This window comes from Hemitrygon akajei, chromosome 18 (assembly GCF_048418815.1).
Source record: "Hemitrygon akajei chromosome 18, sHemAka1.3, whole genome shotgun sequence".
NCBI lineage: Eukaryota > Metazoa > Chordata > Chondrichthyes > Myliobatiformes > Dasyatidae > Hemitrygon > Hemitrygon akajei.
Window position 1 is genome coordinate 4685634 of NC_133141.1, and position 20830 is coordinate 4706463.

The 20830-nt window shown below is 40.0% G+C and overlaps 2 protein-coding genes across 12 annotated transcripts in view; one reads left to right on the top strand and one right to left on the bottom strand.

Annotated features, from left to right (window-relative positions):
• The window catches only part of tmem98 (transmembrane protein 98), a 65645-nt gene extending 53296 nt beyond the window's left edge, over positions 1-12349 (top strand). For all 4 annotated transcript variants that reach the window (XM_073070689.1, XM_073070690.1, XM_073070688.1 and 1 more), the window contains 3 exons: positions 1392-1507; positions 3359-3418; positions 7089-12349. In XM_073070689.1, the coding sequence (XP_072926790.1) occupies positions 1392-1507; positions 3359-3418; positions 7089-7296 (384 nt within the window). In that variant the 3' untranslated portion in view covers positions 7297-12349. The remainder of the gene's footprint in view (positions 1-1391; positions 1508-3358; positions 3419-7088) is intronic.
• A 940-nt stretch (positions 12350-13289) lies between these two features.
• The window catches only part of LOC140741038 (supervillin-like), a 249757-nt gene continuing 242216 nt past the window's right edge, over positions 13290-20830 (bottom strand). For all 8 annotated transcript variants that reach the window (XM_073070681.1, XM_073070680.1, XM_073070682.1 and 5 more), the window contains one exon: positions 13290-15883. In XM_073070681.1, the coding sequence (XP_072926782.1) occupies positions 15797-15883 (87 nt within the window). In that variant the 3' untranslated portion in view covers positions 13290-15796. The remainder of the gene's footprint in view (positions 15884-20830) is intronic.

Here is a 20830-nt window from a genome sequence, read left to right on the forward strand (position 1 = left end):
ACCAGTTGGTAGGTTAATTGGGCATTATAAATTGTCCTGTGATAAGTCTAGGGTTAAATCAGGGGATGGTGTGGCTTGAAGGGCCAGAAAGGCCTATTCAGCACTGTATCTCAGTAAGTAAATAAAAATAAGAATATGGACCAAAACTATTTAATCTCTCTTGGAAGGGCAATGATCTCACCCCAGGAATAAGCCTAGACGAACTCCAATGCCATTATGTGTTTTAGGTAGGGGGACTGAAATTAAAATAAAGGTGAGGCCTCACCAACACATTGCAACAAAACCTCCTTATTTTTAAACTCCAACACTTTTGCAATGAAAGCTGAAATGCTGTTGGCCTTCTTAACTACTGTACTTGTTAGTCCTCTGTCTGATTCATACCATGGAACACCAAGGTCGCTTAGCCTTGTGGTCTCTCTCCACTTAGATAATAATTGTCAGTTTGATTTCTCTCACCTAATTAATGACCTTATACTTCCTCACATTAAACTCCATTGTTTTCCACTCAATCAATATCCTACTGCAGAATTACAGTATGCTTGTGGCTCTGTGCCTTCCACCCATTCTGATATCAGAAAAATTAGAAAACTTACCCAATGTTCCTTCTGCCAAGTTCAAAGTACATTTATTATCAAACTATGTATAAGTTATATAACCTTGAGACTCGTCTCCTTACAGGAAGCAACAAAACAAGAAGCCTGAAAGTCTTTAATGTAAAGAGTGAACAATTGCAAACTTTCTTCAGTCGTCTTCCAATATTTCCAGTCGGAAAAGGACCCATTTATTCCAGCTCTTTGTTTTCTATGAGATTGTCAGTTTTCAATCCATTCTGACACACTTCCTATGATACCATAGACTTTGGATCTATGCACCAGTCCTTCCGTGGCACCTTGTCAAATGCCTTTTGGAAGCAGTACTGACACATCAAATTGTAAACACAAATTCTTTTTCATTTCATTGCTGGCAGCTGCAGGAATGAGAAAAAAATGAATGAAGATTTGAAGTTATTTTTTCAAAAGTAGAATTTGGAAACTGCAAAGAGTGAGGAAGCATGAAAATGATTCAGGCCCGACGTCATTTGCATTGATCTATTGTGCCTCTGGCATCCATGAAGCGAGGGTATTCCATCAGTGTGAAAAGGAGTTGAAAGATTGTGATGGAACCCTCTGATTCCGATAGCAGTAAGAAAAGTTGTCCAGAAATGCTGAGTGCAATTTGAAGACCTTGGCACTAGCTGAAAACTTGGAGGAATAAACAACCAGCTATAATTTCAGTTAAAAATGCACACAGCCATATCTAAGACAAACTTTGTTTTGAAATGTTTTTGAAATATTTTGGCAGTTTGAGAAAGACTGATGTTGATCCTGATGGATTTACATTTTGTTTTACAGATATGTCATACTCTAACTGAGAAACTTGTTGCCATGACGATGGGATCAGGGGCAAAGATCAAATCGCCAGCCAGGCTGAGTGACATTATTGTGGTAGCAAAGAGGATTAGCCCAAGGTGAGCGAGCCTTGGCCAGCAAAAGCCAACAGAGCACCTGCAATGCCCACAAATGGTGATGAAGGGAAATAAATTTATAGTGGAATTTGAGCTAGTGCAATGGACTAGACACTTGCTCTTCTCCTTTGGATTGAAGTTCAAAGTATGTATACTATGTACAGTACAACCTTGAAATTCATCATCTTACAAACAGCCAGAAAAACAAAGAAACCCCTTAGAACCCATTTTTAAAAAAGCCTTTCACATACCCAATATGCAAAAAAGCAGATCATGCAAACAAAAAGTAAACAAATAACACTCAGAACTAAAGTTCTCTGGAGAATCATGGCAATGTTTTTGAAACTTTAATGTAAAAGAAGAAATTTGAAATTTCATGCAAAGGAGGAGAAAGGTACCTCCAAATCATTATAGGCAGTTACATCAAAATCATTTTGAAACTTGCTTGTTATTTACCAAAATTAATCAGGCTGCAAAGTGGATCTGGATGTTAGCAGATGTGGAGGATGGGTGTAAGTGGACTAATGTCAAGCTCTTGTTTAGAGACCAGTCATGACATCTTGTCCAGCAACTAATGATTCACCAGGAAGGTCACGATATTGTACAGCCTTGCTACCTTACCTAGGTCCAACAGGATTCAGCTATACAAGTGCTGAGATGATTTTTTTTTAGCTTGTCACACCAGTCAGTCAGCCATTTTTGCCTGGCACGTGGTGTCAGGATTGGTCTCCTTTCAGATTAACCGGGCCATGGTATGAACGTTCCTGACTCGAGCCTTTTTTTTTACGACACCGAGTGGCTAGCTCGGCGCTCAACCTGGCACAGATGGAAAGTGTGCTCGGGGGTGGCCCCACTTGGATTTGAACTCGGGAGCCTTCGTTCCAGAGTCCAGCGCCGATGCCATTGCGCCACCAGACGGCTGAGACGATAAAGGAGAGGACTCCAGAATAAGGAGTTAAGGGATCTCCACTGCTTGGTGGGACAGCAATAATAGGACAAGCTTGAGGATAATCAAAATAATTTATCTGCTCCCACATTAAAATCATTGTCAGAATCAGGTTTAACATCACTGGCATATGTTGTGAAATTTGTTGTCTTTGCAGATGTACAATGCAAAACATAATAGAGAAACAAACTGAATTACAGTAAGTATATATAGATATTTAATATACAGTAAATATATATATTAAAGAGTTAAATAAGTAGTACACAAATAAAAATTTAAAAAGTAGTGAGGTAGTGTTCATGAGTTCAATGTCCATTTAGAAATCGGACAGCAGAGGGGAGTGAATCACTGAGTGTGTGCCTTCAAGCTTCTGTACTTCCTTCCTAATGGTAACAATGAGAAGAGGCCACATCCTGGGTGATGGGGTCTTTAATAATGGACGCCACCTTTTTGATGCATCGCTCCTTGAAGATGTGCTGGATGCTGGGGAGGCTGGTGCCCATGGTGGAACTGACTGAGTTCACAACTCTCTGCAGCTTATTTCAAATGTGTGCAGTAGCCCCCACCCACCACCCCCCTACCAGATGGTGATTCAGCCAGTTGGAATACTCTCCATGGTACAGCTGTAGAAATTTGTGAGTGTCTTTGGTGACATAACAATCTCCTCAAACTCCTAATGAAATGTATCTGCTGTTGTGCCTTCTTTGTAGCTGCATCGATATGTTGGGCAGGCCCCGGAGAGACCCTCAGAAATATTAACATCCAGCAACTTGAAATTGCTCACCCTTTCCACTTACAATCCCTCTATGAGGACTGGTTACATATTTTCACTGCTCTCTGTATGGTAAGATTTCGTCTAACATGGAGTTTTCAGTAATGTGTTTCTTTCCTTTGCTGTCTATTGTTAGGGTGGACGATGTTGTGAGATCGATGTACCCTCCACTGGATCCCAAGCTCCTGGATGCTAGGTCAGACACAATTCTATTCCTCCTAAAATAATCATATATCAGCTCATTAAGATATATTTGAATACTTCTCAATCTACACAATGTTGAATTAGAAAAGCAAATGTACTTGGGTAGTATCATAATTGGAACTTCATCTGCTTTCAATGATGTAGGATATTTGAATGTGGAAGTTCCTTGAGCACTTTTCTAATGCCAGGATATCTCAATTAGAAGAAGTTTGTTAAATACAATACTGTGCAAAAGTCTTTTATTTATATATATATATATATATATATATATATATATATATATATATATATATATATATATATATATATACACACACACACACACACACCCCTAAGGTGGTGGCACGAGTGCACATACACCCAGACATAAGACATCAGGCAAGGTCATTTGATTCCAAGCAATTGTTTTATTGATCATTAAAGAAACTCTCTCAGGTGCTTCCTGCTCCCCTTCCCCTCTCCTTTCCCCTTTTCCCACCCATGATTTCCCTCTCCTTGCCCCCTACCCACTCTCAGTCCAATAGAGACCCATATCAGAATCAGGTTTATCATCACTCACGTATGTCATGAAATTTGTTTTTTTTGTGGTAGTACAGTGCAATATATAAAATTACTACAGTTCTGTGCAAAAGTCTTAGGCTGCCCAGCTATATATATCTGCCTAAGACTTTTGTACAATTCTGTATCTGTGCAAAAAGTGACACTTACACACATTGAGAAGTGGGATATATTGTTCTTGAGACAGATAGAACGAGGCTGACAGAAAGGGAGGATTGGTACAACATAAAAGTGGGATGTGCATTGATAAAGGGGTGGAAATGATGCAGTTGCTGAGGTAGGCATGGCACATCCACCAGCAACGTATTGAACTGCTATGTGTGACAATAGTTAGTGCTCTTGTCATTCTTTAGGTGTAGTGCAACTTCTCAAGATACTTCATAGAGTGTTGAGAAATGCTTAGGCAATAAATCAAAGACGGACATATCAGAAACATAATCAAAAGGATTGATTTTGAGGATCTGCTTTGAGAAAAGGCTTTTAAGATGGGCATTCCAAGGTTTCAGGTAGTTTAAATCATGGCTGCCATTGGTTGGGTGATTACATTTTGGAATGCTCAAGGGACCAGAATTAGTGGAGCAGAGGGAGTTTCAAGGGTTGTAGGGACAGAGAAGGTAAATATGTGAGAGAGCGTGGAGGCTGCAGAACAAATAGCAAACAAGGTTGAACAGGACTGTGCCTGAACATTGCCAAATTTGGGATCGATACGGGCTGGGTGACTGAAGATAATTGCTTTTTGTCTAATATGTTTGTCCAAAAGTTGTTTTGGTGCAAAACTTGTGAAAGAACCTGTGAAATTGTCTGTTAAATTGTCCCAGTGAGCACCAGTTTTGTCAGCACTTCCAGTGCTAATTTGTTTCCATTTTCTATTGCAAATGACAGACATGTGCTTTTAGTGTGACTTGTACTGCTCGACAAATTCTACTGCAGGGTGGCCCCTGCATTGAAATTCAAGTTCAAGTTTATTGTCATCTGACTATAGTGCACCCAGTATACATATAGCACATGCAGCTCATAAAACAAAATACTACCACAAATAAACTAATAAATCCCTCTAACACAGGGAAAATGAAGGACATGAATAGTGGGATTGTAAAGTCAATAGGACCATCAGCTAAGCAGTCACACTGAAAATTACAGCAGGAAAAATAAGACTATTAACTATTGTTAGAACCAGCTAGAGAGACGGGTGAAACATTAGTCGTACTCAAGAAAAATATCTGCATCGGGGAGGGTTTAGACACCGTGAAGGTTTCTGTCACAGAAGTGCTAGATACTGAACACTTAATGGAGGAGATCACTAGAGGTTTGTTATGGATAGGGTTTTATCTGATGATCCATTCTGCCTGAACCCAGCAAGCATGGGCAGCCAGGTCTCTGCCGAAAGGCGAGTCTATAACTCAGCATAAGCATGTGCAAAACTGACCTTCTACAAGAACAGGGTGGTTACAGCAATTATAACAACTCTCAAGTGATGTCCCTGCTGTACAGTGGGAAACATTTAGCTGTGATGACCTTATTAAGGAAGCAGACATCAAGTGAGCACATTTAACCTGAAGTTCAGAGCGGTTTCGTATCCAGGACATCTACAATCATTACTGTTTCCTCTGTTCAGTGGCTGCAGGAGAAATGCCATGGACAGAGGAGACCATTATTTGGTATACTGCTCTCATCATTCAATAGTGAGGGCAAGGCAATTCATTCATACTGCTTATTGATTGCCCCTTGAAGCTACTCAGTGCAATCAATTCTTTTCAGAACAACAAGAGGGCTGGGGTAGGCTATAAGGGAGCAAATTCAGGCAAAGGGATTGAATGGGATCTCTCTCTGGTGTTGACACCCTTTGGCATTCTCTTCTCATCACTACTATCGTGTCTTCAACTCATCCAAATGTTCCCATAACCTTATTGTTTATTATTAATTATTATTCTTTCTGTTATATTTGCACAGTTTGTTGTTTGCACACCGGTTGTCCATCCTGTTGGTGTGGTCTTTCATTGATTCTATAATGGTTACTGTCTTTATTGAGTATGCCTGCAAGAAAATGAATCTCAGTGTTGTATATGGTGACATATATGTACTTTGATGATAAATTTACTTTGAACTTTCAAAAGTGATGGATTCTCCAGACATTGAGCTCTTCTCAAATGTGCAACGTAAAGAAGTTGCAAGCAGAGGTTCAAAAAGGGGACAGGAAATCAATGGATTGACAAAACTGAGAAGTCATTAAGTATAGTGTTGGCCTGACCTTGGAGAATTTCTTGGGTACTTCTGTTTTGGCAAAGAATTCAGTAACCCTGCTGTAGTTATTTTGCTTATGAATGGGGAAACATAGGAGAGGAAAGCAGGGTTATCTCCCAAACCTTTGCATTTGATTCCACCACGAGAAAACTGTCAAATTGGCATTTAAATTCACTTTTATATTGGTCCTTTTTAACAACCTAATGCTGGATCTGAGACCACATTATATTGGACTAGATTTCTGAACAACATGTTACTTGTGTCTCTGCGAGAACAGCTGGAAACCAATGAATTGTTCCTCCTAGTAATAAAGGGCTCTGCATTTTAGCTTTTTGGCAGAGTGCAAGCAAGCTGACAGCTTCTGACCTTCACCACTACAGTTCAGTTGGGTATTCTCTCAAACAAGTCCAAGATCCCTGCTCACTTGCTTTCCCTTCGTATAGGGAGCTGTAATTGGTTAAACAGCAAAATTTCATACTGTAATTTTGAGCAAATGTATCCTTATTGCAGTCATCATTGGAGATCAGAATGATCAGATTTGCTATACTAATGAAATTTGTACCAATATATAACAATAATATATGATGATGATGAGTGTAAAGGCAAAAAGTCAAAAATTAGGCTAAAATCAAGTTGTTTTACTGAATTAGAAATAATTGGGCTTGAAAATTTTGAAATGGTGCCTTTGAACTCTCCTTAAAAGTCCACTTAACACCACAGAAACTCATTTGCACTTTTCTAACCCTAGCCATTGATCTTATCTGGACATTTAAGAGAAGATCAAATGCAAAATGTTTAATGATTGAGGTCTTCCTTTTCATTCATATTTCTCCGTGTGACAATACACCTACCTTTTCTTGCAGAACCACTGCCCTCTTGCTCTCTGTCAGCCATCTTGTATTGGTTACGAGGAATGCCTGTCACATGACTGGAAGCTTCGACTGGATTGACCAATCCCTCTCCTCAGCCGAGGAACATATGTCAGTGCTAAGGGAGGCAGCTCTGGCAAGTGAGTCTGAGAGAAACCTCATGGGTTGTGACAACTTCTGCCAGGAGCAGTCTGCAATTTAGCCCCTAGGCTGGGCTGACAATGGAGTAGAAGACAGCATGGACTCTCCCAGCTCAAATAGCTCAATTTTAACTTAGAACTATTCTATAAACATCATAGCATGGCTTAATCAATCTCTGAAGTGTTTTACTTAAAGTTAATGAAGACTGTGTTCTACTGTTGATTTTTGGACACGAAATTAATCATAGTCCTTGATTCTACTTGATTTTTTATTACTGTTTATGAAAAATTTATTAAGAGCATTTTTGATAACTGTATCTTTACATTCCAATCAATCTCATGTTTCTGCTTATTGCTTTTACTACCTTACTTACAATCTATCGTCTCTTTGCTGACTGCATATATTCCTAGAAATATCATTTTCTCATATTGCCTTCCTAAAGTTAAAAGTTGCAGAGAAAATTTACAAAGATGTTGCTGGCTCTGGAGGACCTAAGTTTTTGATGTTTGAGTAGTTTGGATAGGTGCGTAGATAATAGGGATATGGAGGGCTATGGAGGGCAGGTCGTTGGGGGTAGGCAGTTTAAACGGTTTCAGCATGGACTAGATGGGCCAAAGGAGCTGCTTCTGTGCTGTACTTCTCTTTGACTCTATGATTAAATTAGTAATGAAATAGAAAGTCCTAAAATGAGAGAGTGATCTTTCTGTAGTTTATTATGTAGTGGCTGTGAGTAGTTTACATTGAACAGGATAATTGTAAACTACTTGAATCTCTCCTTGATAATGAGTAGAGTGTTTACTTCTTGCCATCTGATGTCCCAAGATTCCTTGAAACTCTGTAAAGGATTTTAATTGATTTGGAAATTTCTCACAATTATTAGTGGCATGAAACATGTATTACAGGTTTGTGTTGAGATTGGACCACAAAATGTTAACAGAGAGTATGAGCAAGTGAAATGGTTTGTGAATGTTGTGTTGATGGAAGACAAAAGTAGGAAAGTCTTGCCACAAGGGCACTAGGTGTTGATGAGATCACACCAGGGAACAATCCATTTGGATTTGGTCAATGAAAGACATATTTTGAAGCTGGTGGAACAAAGATATGCAAGGGTGATTCCTGAGATAAGTGAATTGACAACTGTATGGTGTTTATGTGGAATGCAGCTTATATTTTCTGGAGTTTATAAGAACTACAGGGGATTTATTTTAAAAATACTGTAGCTTGCCAGGATAGCTCCTCTTATGCTGGGGGAACGTAAAACTAGGTGCCATTGCTTCAGTACATTAGTCTGGCAGTTGAGGTTAAAAAAAAAAGATCTGTCAGAAGGTGGAGTATCTTGGAAATTCTTTATCCAGGGAACTGTGGATATTGAATTATTAAACATATTCATGGCTGACGTAGATTGATTTTTGATATAGGAAACCAGGGCTATGGAAACTGACAAAAACAAAATGGAGGTAAAACTCTCTAAATCCAAAGCCCAGAACAGCCAGTGTCATACTGAATTGTGGAGCAAGTAGAAGATGCAGAATGGCTTACTTCTACTCCAATTATTTATGTTTTTACCTGCTCACTACTTTTAACAAAGATGATATTCTGTTTATTTTAAACAAAGTGGCAAGATAGTGGATCTGAGGCTGGAATTTTATTCAACCAATATGTGAGTAATATCATAAGGTGCAATTTCTAATCATATATGTTAAAAAGGTAAGGCAAGGCTAAAGAGGAAATCAAAGAACCTCAAGTCATGCGTGATTCTCCCAGCTGTTCTCTATTTTATATTTGTGGGAGCTAACTTTTCATTCTTGAACTTTGTACTGCAACTAATGTATTCTAATCTGAGAAGGAGTCTGTGATATTTATTCTGAGACAATAGTTAATATAGGATCTGCCCTCAATCACAGCACCATCAATTAATAGGTGTTCCAATTGTTTAAAAGTATGAAAGTGGGAGCAATTAGAGCCAATTGGTAATCTGTTTAATATCCTGCTAATGGGCACAAGTACCTGAAATGCTATTGTTCTTAAACCTAATATATACACCTTATTAATGTGTGTATTTTAACCCATTGGTATGGCAATTGGAGCAACCAAGTACACTATTTATTGGCCATTTGGAATTTTCCTTGAGAGGTGGTGGTAAATTGCCTTCTTGAACTACAGCAGTCTTTCTGGTGAAGGTAGTCCCATGGCCCTGTTGGGTAGGGAGTGCTGGGATGCAGACTTGGTGACAGTGAAGGTAATGGCTGCATGCAGTGAAAATAGTCCTGCCTTTCGTATGGTGAAAGTGATTGGGTAATACCATTCAATTAGATATCAATTAGCCTCCCAAGTTGGCTTGAGTGATTGAAATTGAATTTGTGCACCAAAAAAACTATTAATTGTCCTCCACACTGTATTTTTTCACCCCGTTTGTCTTGGTAAAAGCTGCTGGTCATTTCCATTTTCTTCTAACAGATATCTTTTTCCCCCAGAATATATCAACTTTGGTGCATAAAGGATTCCTGTAAGGTCTAAATAAATTTTTTTCCAATCCAGTTAATAAAAAATGCTGCAATTTTATGGTACCTTCTGTAATCCATAATGCCCCAAAATGCTTCACAGCCAATGAAGTACTGTTGAAGTTCACTCGCTATGTATTGGAGTAACACACAGCAAGCTCTCAATACAGCACTGCGATAAAGATTAGATACATTCCTAGGCAGAACAAAGGATATTTCACACCTTTGGTACTCCAGATATGTGCCTCGGGATGTTTACATCCAATGAAAAGAAGGGGCAATACCTTATTTGTAATGCCTCATCCAAAAGCATCTCGCAGGTCAGCTCTGCACTGAGATGAGCCTAGACATTTGTACCCAAGTCTCTGCTCAGGCCTTTATGCCTGCAACCTTCCTTTCTGCATTCTGACTCCCTTTCTATGCACAATGAAACAACTTAAATGAAAGGAACACAGTTTAACTTAAGACCACTGGCACAGAAAGTGGTTTACATCTACAGGCTGGGATCCTAAGATCCCCATAAAATGGGGTAGAGCTAGTTAAAAAGTCAGTGTCAGCATTTCAGCTTCCTTTTTGGGATAGCTCAACTCTCAGACTAAGTGGTGACACAGAACTTTGGAGAAAGGTTCAGTGGGGGAAGATTTGCAATGGGTTTGCGTGGTGAAAATCTTGATTCAACTTATAATACCAAATAATAACCATTAAATGGAATGAGTTGCCAGAGGAAGTGGTTGAAGCAAGAAGATTGCCAACATTTAAAAGATATTTGGGCAGGTACATGGATAAGAAAGATTTAAAGAGATATGGACCAACATAGGGCTGGCTTAAATGGGAATCTTGCTTGACCTGGAGCAATTAGGCTGACCATTTCCATGCTCTATAACTCTATGAGCTTATGACTCTATATGTCCATTCCAATCAAAAATTATAATTTGAATATAGGTTATTGCATAAATAGAACATCAACTTATGTTCTAACATGAGGAGCTTTTGATGGCTCGGGGTCTGAACTCACTGGAGTTTAGAAGAATGAGGGGGGGATCACATTGAAACTTATTGAATATTGAAAGACCTAGACAGAATGGATGTGGAAAGGATATTTCCTGTAGCGGGGGAGTCTAGGACCAGAGGGCACAGCCTCAGAAACAAGGGACATCCATTTAGAACAGAGATTAAGAGGAATTTCTTTAGCCAGAGGATGGTGAATCAGTGGAATTTATGATTAGTAAGGATGTCAAAGATTACAGGGAGAAGGCAGGAGAATGGGGTCGAGAGGGATAATAAATCTGCCATGGTGGAATGGTAGAACAGACTTGATGGGCTAAATGGCCTAATTCTGCTCCAATACCTTGTCATGGAAGAGACCCACAAACAAGAGGCACACTAATAAGTTAAGGAAAAGAAACTATATAAAGCACTTATCAATTTTTTTTGCACTCCAAGCTGGGTTTGCCTCTGTCTTCATTTCCCAGCCAATCCTTGTGTTGCATTAAATTTTGTTCACACTTGCTTGATTTTATCTTCTGATCTTTCTCATGCTCTCTTCATTCTTCCCAGAACGGAGACAAAGAAATGTTGACTGAGTAGGTTGAAAGGTCGGCACACTGTGGGCCAAAGGGCCTGTACTGTTCTAATCCTCTGCCAGAGTAAACCAAGTTAACAGTAACTGGCCCTTAATACCCTGATCTGAATAATTGTGAAGATTTGTGCTTTGACTGGGTCTTGGGGTGTAGTGTTTGGTTTTTTTTAATTGCTTACAGTTGTGTATTTTGCCCAAAAAGACTGGCATATGTTATGCTTCTCAGTTGGTTCCTGAATTGAATAACTTGTTTGGCCAGTTCAGAGTGGAATCGACTTTCAACCACTCTGCCATTCTGAAGTTATACTGAGGCCAGACTGGGTAATTTAATAGATTTTCTCCCCTGAAGAACGTAAGTGTAAACCAATTAGACATTTGAAAAACCTGGTAAATTTGCTTCCATCACAGTCCAGAATTATTTAAGATAAAACAATCCTCAGCTGCCTTGATAAAATTTAAGCTTGTATCAATGATTGAGCACCTGGACACAAGTCTGAAGGGTAATCACTATGCTAATAGGTACAGTATCTGTCCATTTAAAAATGGACCTGACCACCTGACCACATCTTCATATTTGAAATACTTGTGACAAGGTTAAATAGCTGAAGATTTTTCTAAACTGGCAAAGCACTACGCTGTGTTCCGTTTGATAGCCGAATGCTTGTCACCAATGGTTCGGGATGTGGATGGACTAGGAGTTCTTGGTTTCTTGAGTGACCAATAGCAAAAGTGTAGAATTCAAACCTGTACCATTTTATCAAATTCAGTTGGTTGTTGAAGGTTACATGGACAAAGCAGGGAGGAAATTAAACTCCAAACTTTTGAACTTAACTACACTTACAGATGTTCATGTATCTGAAGTTAGTGTAAATTTTCACTTTGTGTTAATGCCATATTCAAGATGGAAATTCCTACATTGTACTTTAATTTGTTGAAAGTGTTGCTTTTATTATTCAAATATGTTTGTACCTCTGATTTGTACCTTACAATAAAATAATTTAAAGCAGTTAATAAAATATGGTGGCAAGGTAGAATAGCACTTAGCACAATTGATTTACAATACCAGCGATCAACAATCTAGATTCAATTGTCTGCAAGGAGTTTGTATGTTCTCCCTATGACCGAGTGGGTCTCCTGCAGGTGCCCTGGTTTTCTCTCACATGGTTAGAGTTATGGTGGCTCCAGAAGCGTAGCCCCAGCAGAACCCTCACTGATTTGATTTGATGCAAAAGATGCATTTTATGTTTTGATGTTTCAAAGTATTTGAAACAAATAAAGCTAACCTTTATCCATTTATCTTTGTTTTACTTTAACCAAAACTTAACTGGTTAAACAAATCAAATACATTTTTTCCTAAGAACGAGTAATGCTAATGCATATACAAAATGAATCCATCTGTAAATGTTGTACTCCATTTCTTCAGATTGTTTTACAGGATAAATTACAAAGGGGCCTCTTCCCTTTACCCCTAGACGTATGTGTATGAGTACAGATGGTCATATCGATAGATGTTCAATTTAGGCTGTCAAGGCCAATGCCACTTCAGCTGATCTTTCCAGCATAATCTTACCTTAACCTAGGTATTATTTTTTATATCTTGCAATAGCCTGTTGTTTTCTACTTGGATAACACCCATTCTTGTGGAAGTGTGCCCCACATTTCATTTAGGGCACCACCAGGTCCCACAAAATGCGAAAAAAGGTAACTTATTTCAGTGAAGTTGCTTGAGTGACAAACAGTTACCTGCACAGCCAAACAACTCACCACATACGGTACTTCTATATGTAAAAGTTCCAATGGTACCAGTCAGCCAGAGAAACTACCTACTAAGGCAAGGCAGTAGCAAACCCGGGTTGATTCTGGTTAGGTGGGGTCTCCAGATGATATACCAACCTCTACAATAGCTATCCAACTCTGTAATCTACAAAAGCAAACAAACCCAGTGGTAGCTCTGGTCACAGACATGACATTCACTCATGTTGACATCCTTCAAAGAATGTCCATTCACCTTTAATTCATTGCATATTCCAATTTCACTGTATGTTACAGACTCCCCAGAGACTCTGAAAAGCAGATTTAAAACTGTACATACAAATTATCTAGATATCATAGTTGCAAAATCCAATATTTCAAAGAAAAAAAAGCATTTTCAAAATATTACTTTGTGAAAAACAAGGATAGAATGAAGGAATTCCAGAGTTCTGGTTTAGTTCTTTTTTACCTTGTTCTCTGAGCATCAAACTTACGCAGAATAGAAAAAATCAGACTCAGAGAATTAAAATACTTTCAATAAAATACTATCTCTGGAGGTGTATAAACTGTATAAAAAGTCTAAGTTTTAAAAGCTGCATAAGTATAATATACATTAGGGGTTGCTTCCAGAACTGTTTCAAGGCAAGTTAATGCCACCAACTTAGGCTATTCTGAGTTGACTCATGAACTGAGGCAGTGTTTGCTTCTCTGCATAGAAAAAAGATACACTTGTTTTAAATCAGGAAAGTAATCAACTTTAAGGTCAATCACTTTTATCAGAAGTCATGATTAGGACTTCCAGAAATGAGCTCCTGCAGAAAACAGTTGGAAAGTGGAAGTGAAGAACTTCAGCAATCATCAGTGGTAACAGAAGGCTGAAGGAGATCTCTAAAGATAGCCCATGGTGAAGGAGGGGTGGAGGTGGACAAAGGAGGACAGAGAATTCTAGCAGTTCCCTGTGGTAACAGAGAAGAAAGGAGAATGAAGAAAAAAAAGTCATTTTCAAAATGGAGCTTCCTCTGTAATCAACACAAGTCCTTTGGAAGTAATTATAGGAATGACTCACTGCAAGGTACAGTTACATTAATTCTACAGTGTGGTGTACTGTACAATAAGTGTGCCTTGTGTGGAACTAGGACCAAGATCATCTTCATTAAATATTATTTACTACTTCTGGAAACCTCTTAACAGCCAGAATAACAAATCATAAAATATCTGATATTTTCAATTTGGGGATGAAACCTGGAAGCAACAGAGAGCATATGAAAAACACACGGCATAGACAATTCCTGTTTGCAGTATGCTCATTGTGTTGATAGCCTACTTATTGAAATAGACTAATATGCTTTTTGAAATGGCAGAGGGGAACAAGAACAAGGCTCTCATCCCAAATATGATCAAACTATTGGCCCTGAATACCCTTGCAGGTTGGCCACACTGTAGGGGGGGTGATCAGTCCTTGAAGGCTTTATTAGCTCACCATTAGATGAGTGGAGGCCACATCCAGGCACAGTTCTGAACCATTACAACCACTTGACATTTCAAACAGATGGCTGGGCAGATTCCTCTCAAATTCTGCTGCATTTGTGATACAGATTCCCAACAATTAAAAAAGACAATGAAGTTTTAAGCAGTGGCATTAACTTTACATGATAATACATTGTTAATATGAATACGTGCATCAGCTGCAGGAGAGATCGAGCGGGTGCAGTAAAGCGTATAGTAAAAAATGCAAGTAAATTATTGAAATTACACAACCCTTCCTAAACAGTACATGTGCTATCACCTGTGGAGCCCCTTAGTTTCCACAATCCTTTTTCAATCTCCTTGTGCATGAAGTAGGCATGTTCATATTGGCCTGAGCCAAGAAATGATTTTGCAGGTCTGTTTTCGAGCAGTTTTTTTTAATTCTTTGTTGTATTTTGTGTTTGCATCTTCCAGCACTGGTTTTTGCTGCTCACAGTAATTTACTTGCACATCTCTGATCTTTCAATGCCCTGCAGTGGTCTGGAAAGGTCAACTGTTCTTCCTCTCAATTGAAATTGTCCATCAGTTTGGATTATAAGATGATGTTAAAGCCATAAACCATACCAGATATGAAACAATGGAGCTGGAGGAAATGTGCTGAACCCAGGCAGGTGGAGGTGGGGTAGTAATGGGGGAAAGGGGCTGTTGGTGGCACATTTGGCAATGAATTGGCTTAGCAAGCATTAAACCTTAGTGGCAAAAAAAACTCAGAAAACATTAAAACCCATGGAAGCTAACAGAAAGGGTCCAAAATTGGTTGGATACATTTCCGAATGCTCCATCACAATATTCTCTGTCCGGTCACCCAACCCATCCCTCCCTTCTCCCAAACACTACTTCATAAATCAAATTGGGAAAAACCCACATAATTGCTTAATATGCCCTTGTGATTTGGACTCATAGGTTGTGGAAAGTAATTCTAACTCCTTGGCATCCAGGGGAACTGGCTCCTCAAGTCCCACACAGGAGGCAGTGCTGGCATTGATTGTAAAAGAAGGAGCTTTTTAAAGGGGTCAACAGGATGAACTAATCCATAAGGATCTTGCCTTGTGCACTCATACAGAGCTTAAAAACATGGAAGACAGACACGTAACAATTTATGAATGAACCTCATAACTGAATCCAGGAAGTGAAAACTTGATGTGGTGAGCCAGGGTGGAACTGTAAACATTCCTGGACAAGTCAAGAGCACTGGTATCTGGTTAGAAAAGGCCTTTGGCTTTTTTACAGTTTACTTGCTTCCAACTGGGAAGCTTGTAAAATTCCTCCCTTGGCATTTGCAGCAGTTTCTGGGAAAGAAAATAAAACAAAGAGATTTCAGTGAAGAAATAAACAGTGAAAACATTGTTATCTGATAATAAAAAAAAAACAAGAAAAGATCAGCATAGATTTCATTTCTTTCGGGCACATCTCCGAGTGCTTCAATTTAAACAAATTACTGGGAATTCCAGTTAATTGGGCCATTGGTTAATCGGGGCAGCTGCTTATTTGGGACAATTATTAAAGAATAACAAATAATTAAGAAAATGGCCAGGAATTGCCTCCTTTATTTGGTACACTATGCTGCTTAATTGAGGCAGGACATTGTTGCCAAACAGTTCCTAAGTAGCTATGCCCACTTGTGTGGCTGTTAGACACTACATTATGCTTAGAGTGAACAGTTTTTAAAATAGTGTCAGTTGCGTGTGTATGTGTTTAAAAAATGATTTTTTTCACAGATAGTTGCTGAGGAATAAGCAGTAAAACAATTCAGAACTGTTTTGCTCACTGCAGTTTCAAGCATTCAGGCTTGAAGATGCAGGAAGTGGTTGGGAATGAAAATGAAATGATTTCACTACTTCAACAAGTTAGGTACTATGAAGAGTTTGAAGATATCGACAATCATAGAAACAGAAAACCTACAGCACAATACAAGCCCTTTGGCCCATGATGCTGTGCCAAATGTGTCCTTACCTTAGAAATTACCTAGGGTTACCCATAGCCCTTTATTTTTCTGAGCTCCATGTACCTATCCAGGAGTCTCTTAAAAGACCCTATTGTATCCACCTCCACCACCGTCGCCAGCAGCCCATTCATCGCACTCACCACTCTCTGTGTAAAAAACTTACCCCTGACATCTTCCTCTGTACCTGCTTCCAAGCACCTTAAAACTGTGCCCTCTCATGTTAGCCATTTCAGCCCTGGGAAAATGCCTCTGATTATCCACACGATCAATGCTTCTCATGATCTTAAACATCTCTATCAGGTGACCTTTCATCCTTCATCACTCCAAGGAAAAAAGCCTGAGTTCACCCAACCTATTCTCATAAGGCATGCTCCCTAATCCAGGCAACATCCTTGTAAACCTCTTCTGCACCCTTTCTATGGTTTCCACATCCTTCCTGTAGTGAGGCGACCAGAATTGAGCACAGTATTCCAAGTTAGGTTTAACCAGGGTCCTATATAGCTGCAACATTACCTCTTGGCTCTTAATCTCAATCCCATGATTGATGAAGGCCAATGCACCGTATGCCTTCTTAACCACAGATTCAACCTGCGCAGCAGCTTTGAGTGTCCTATGGACTCGGACCCCAAGATCCCTTTGATCCTCCACACTGTCAAGAGTCTTACCATTAATACTATATTCTCCCATCATATTTGACCTACCAAAATGAACACCTCACACTTATCTGGGTTGAACTCCATCTGCCACTTCTTAGCCCAGTTTTGCATCCTAACAATATCCCGCTGTAACCTCTGACAGCCTCTGACACTATCCACAGCACCCCCATCATTTTGAATGTTACAGTAAAAATGAAGATTTGGTGGATGCAGTCATCAATAGCATTGTATGAAGGCAGTCCATTATCGACACCAGATATCTGTGCTCGATGAATTCCTCCATTGATAACTATTAGGAACTAATACACAGTTTTATAGTACTGTGGTACTGTTTGTAGTGTTCCAATTTGTTCTGTATGTCATTTGGAAAACATAATTTGTTACTCAGCTTGTCTTTATTATAGCTTTTTAACTATTTCCATGAAACTTCAGCTAACTAGGGCATCCACTTAATTTGTCCAAAATTAACTGGTTTCAATCAACCGGAATCCACTGAACTTTTTAGTGCAGCATCTTGTGAAAAATAGTGTGCACTGCAAGATTCCAAAAGCCATAAAAAATAATGTTATATACTGAACACTGTCTTGATTCTATCTATTCTTCTCACTACTGCATTAGATTCAATGAAGAACTATTAGCTTGTGCTATCACTGAACCCAAGTACAATGTTTTATGAAATATACCATCCATTTATGCAATTATTTATCACACACTGTCCCTTCCAAAAGCACATCGTTAATGAGATTTATAACCAGTTAATGTGTCTCCTGATTTGTTTGAGAATAAATTTCAGTCAGGACATCAGAAGAAGGAGTTCTTCCTTAATCAATAACATGAAATAATCAACGCCAAACTTCGCTTCAAAATTTAATCAGCAAAAGAGTGGAGAGTTTTCATTAAACAATTATCTTTTGTAATCTGAATTCACTGCCTGTGGTGGTAGAAGATTCAGCCATAAGTTTCAAAGCTTTCAGGAGATAAATTATAAAGAAAACCATGGAGGTTTGTGGGTAAAATAGGGAATGAGATTCATGAATGGCTCAAGGAAAGAGTCTGTGCAGCTTCACAGGGATAAATGGCCTCCTTCAATACTGCTGGGTAATACAATCTTATCTCATTTGATGGACAGATAAACACTCATTAATACAGCAATGAAATGGAGCCTATGAGTGTGAATGTGCCATTACAAATTGGAGGTACAGCTCAATCTATAATGCCGTGCTCCATAAAGTACAGATGCTAGAAATCTCGAGCAACACACAAAATGCTGGAGGAACGCAGCAAGTCAGGCAGCATCTGTGAAGGGGTATAAACAGTCAGCATTTTAGGCTGGGACAGTTCATCAAGTCTGGAAACGAAGGGGGCAGAAGCCAGAATAAGGTTGGGGGAGAGGTGGAGGGGAACAAGCTGGCTTGTGAAAGGTGAGACATCAACCATTTATTCCCCTCTATACATGCTGCCTGAGTTGCTGTGTTCCACCAGCATTTTGTGTATGCTGCATAAAACGTCACTTTATTCATGGAATTAAAGTGTTAATAATTTCTCCCATGCGAAATTAATCAAAAAAAAACAAAGCATTAAAAAAAACCATACTCATCTAGTGAACAGCAGGGGAACGAAGCACGACTGCCCAGGCGCGTGGACGTCAGTGAGTTAGACCGACGGGAAGAATTTAAAAAGAAGACACCGGGTGTTAGAGGAGCGGGAAACAGTGTAGAGGGAGTCAGAGTAGGTGGGGCTTTGGCTCAACAGGGTTTCGGCGATAACGGATCGAGGCGAGGTCAGTTACTTGTGAAGAGTAGGAATAGGAAGTATGTGTGTGAGGCCGGTGTTCTGTACTGGGGGGTGTCAGATGTTGAAGTCCAGGAGACTCCCAGCCTCCCGGATGGCCACATCTGCGCCAGGTGTGTGGAGCTGCAGCTCCTTAGGGACCGGGTTAGGGAACTGGAGATGGAGTTCTATGACCTTCGTCTGATCAGGGAGAGCGAGGAGGTGATAGAAAGGAGTTACAGGCAGGTGTTCACATCGGGGCCTCGGGAGACAGATAAGTGTGTCACAGTCAGGAGAAGGGAAGGGCAGGAGTCAGGTTCTCGAGAGTATCCCTGTGTCTGTATCCCTTAACAATAAGTACTCATGTTTGAGTACTGTTGGGGGGGGGGACCTACCTGGGGGAAGCGACAGTGGCCGTGCCTCTGGCACAGAGTCTGGCCCTGTGGCTCAGAAGGGTAGGGAAAGGAAGAGGATGGCAGCAGTGATAGGGGACTCTATAGTTAGGGGGTCAGACAGGCGATTCTGTGGATGCAGGAAAGAAACACGGATTGTAGTTTGTCTCCCAGATACCAGGGTCAGGGATGTTTCTGATCGCGTACACGATATCCTGAAGTGGAAGGTGAACAGCCAGAGGTTGTGGTACATATTGGTACCAACGACATAGGTAGGAAAAGGGAGGAGATCCTGAAAACAGACTACAGGGAGTTAGGAAGGAAGTTGAGAAGCAGGACCTCAAAGGTAGTAATCTCGGGATTACTGCCTGTGCCACGTGACAGTGAGAATAAGAATAGAATGAGGTGGAGGATAAATGGGTGGCTGAGGGATTGGGGCAGGGATTCAGATTTCAGGATCATTGGGACCTCTTCTGGGGCAGGTGTGACCTGTACAAAAAGGATGGGTTGCACTTGAATCCCAGGGGAACCAATATCCTGGCAGGAAGGTTTGCTAAGGCTGTTGGGCAGAGTCTAAACTAGATTTGCTGGGGGGTGGGAACCGAACTGAAGAGACGGAGGAAGAGGTGGTTGGCTCACATATAGAGAAAGCTTAGAGACAGAGTGAGAGGGAGGATAGGTAGATAATAGAGAAGGGATGCGCTCAGACTGATGGTTTGAGATATGTCTATTTTTTAATGCAAGAAGCATCATGAACACAGTGGATGAGCTTAGAGCATGGATCAGTACTTGGAGCTATGATGTTGTGGCCATTACAGAGACTTGGATGGTGCAGGGGCAGGAATGGCCACTTCAAGTGCCAGGTTTTAGATGTTTCAGAAAGGACAGGGAGGGAGGCAAAAGAGGTGGGGGGTGTGGCACTGCTGATCAGAGATAGTGTCACAACTGCAGAAAAGGAGGAAGTCATGGAGGGGTTGTCTATGGAGTCTCTGTGGGTGGAAGTTAGAAACAGGAAGGGGTCAATAATTCTACTGGGTGTTTTTATAGACCACCCTTTATAAACAGGGACATCGAAGTGCAGATAGCGAGACAAATTCTGGAATGGTGTAATAATATGATGGGAGATTTTAATTTCCCCAGTATCGATTGGCATCTCTCTAGAGCGAGGGGTTGAAATGGGGTGGAGTTTGTTAGGTGTGTTCAGGAAGGTTTCTTGACACAATATGTAGATAAGCCTATAAGAGGAGAGGCTGTACTTGATCTGGTATTGGGAAATGAACCTGGTCAGGTGTCAGATCTCTCAGTGGGAGAGCATTTTGGAGATAGTGATCACAATTCTATCTCCTTTAACTTAGCATTGAAGAGGGATAGGAACAGACAAGTCAGGAAAATGTTTAATTGGATTAAGGGAAAATATGAAGCTATCAGGCAGGAACTTGGAAGCATAAATTGGGAACAGATGTTCTCAGGGGA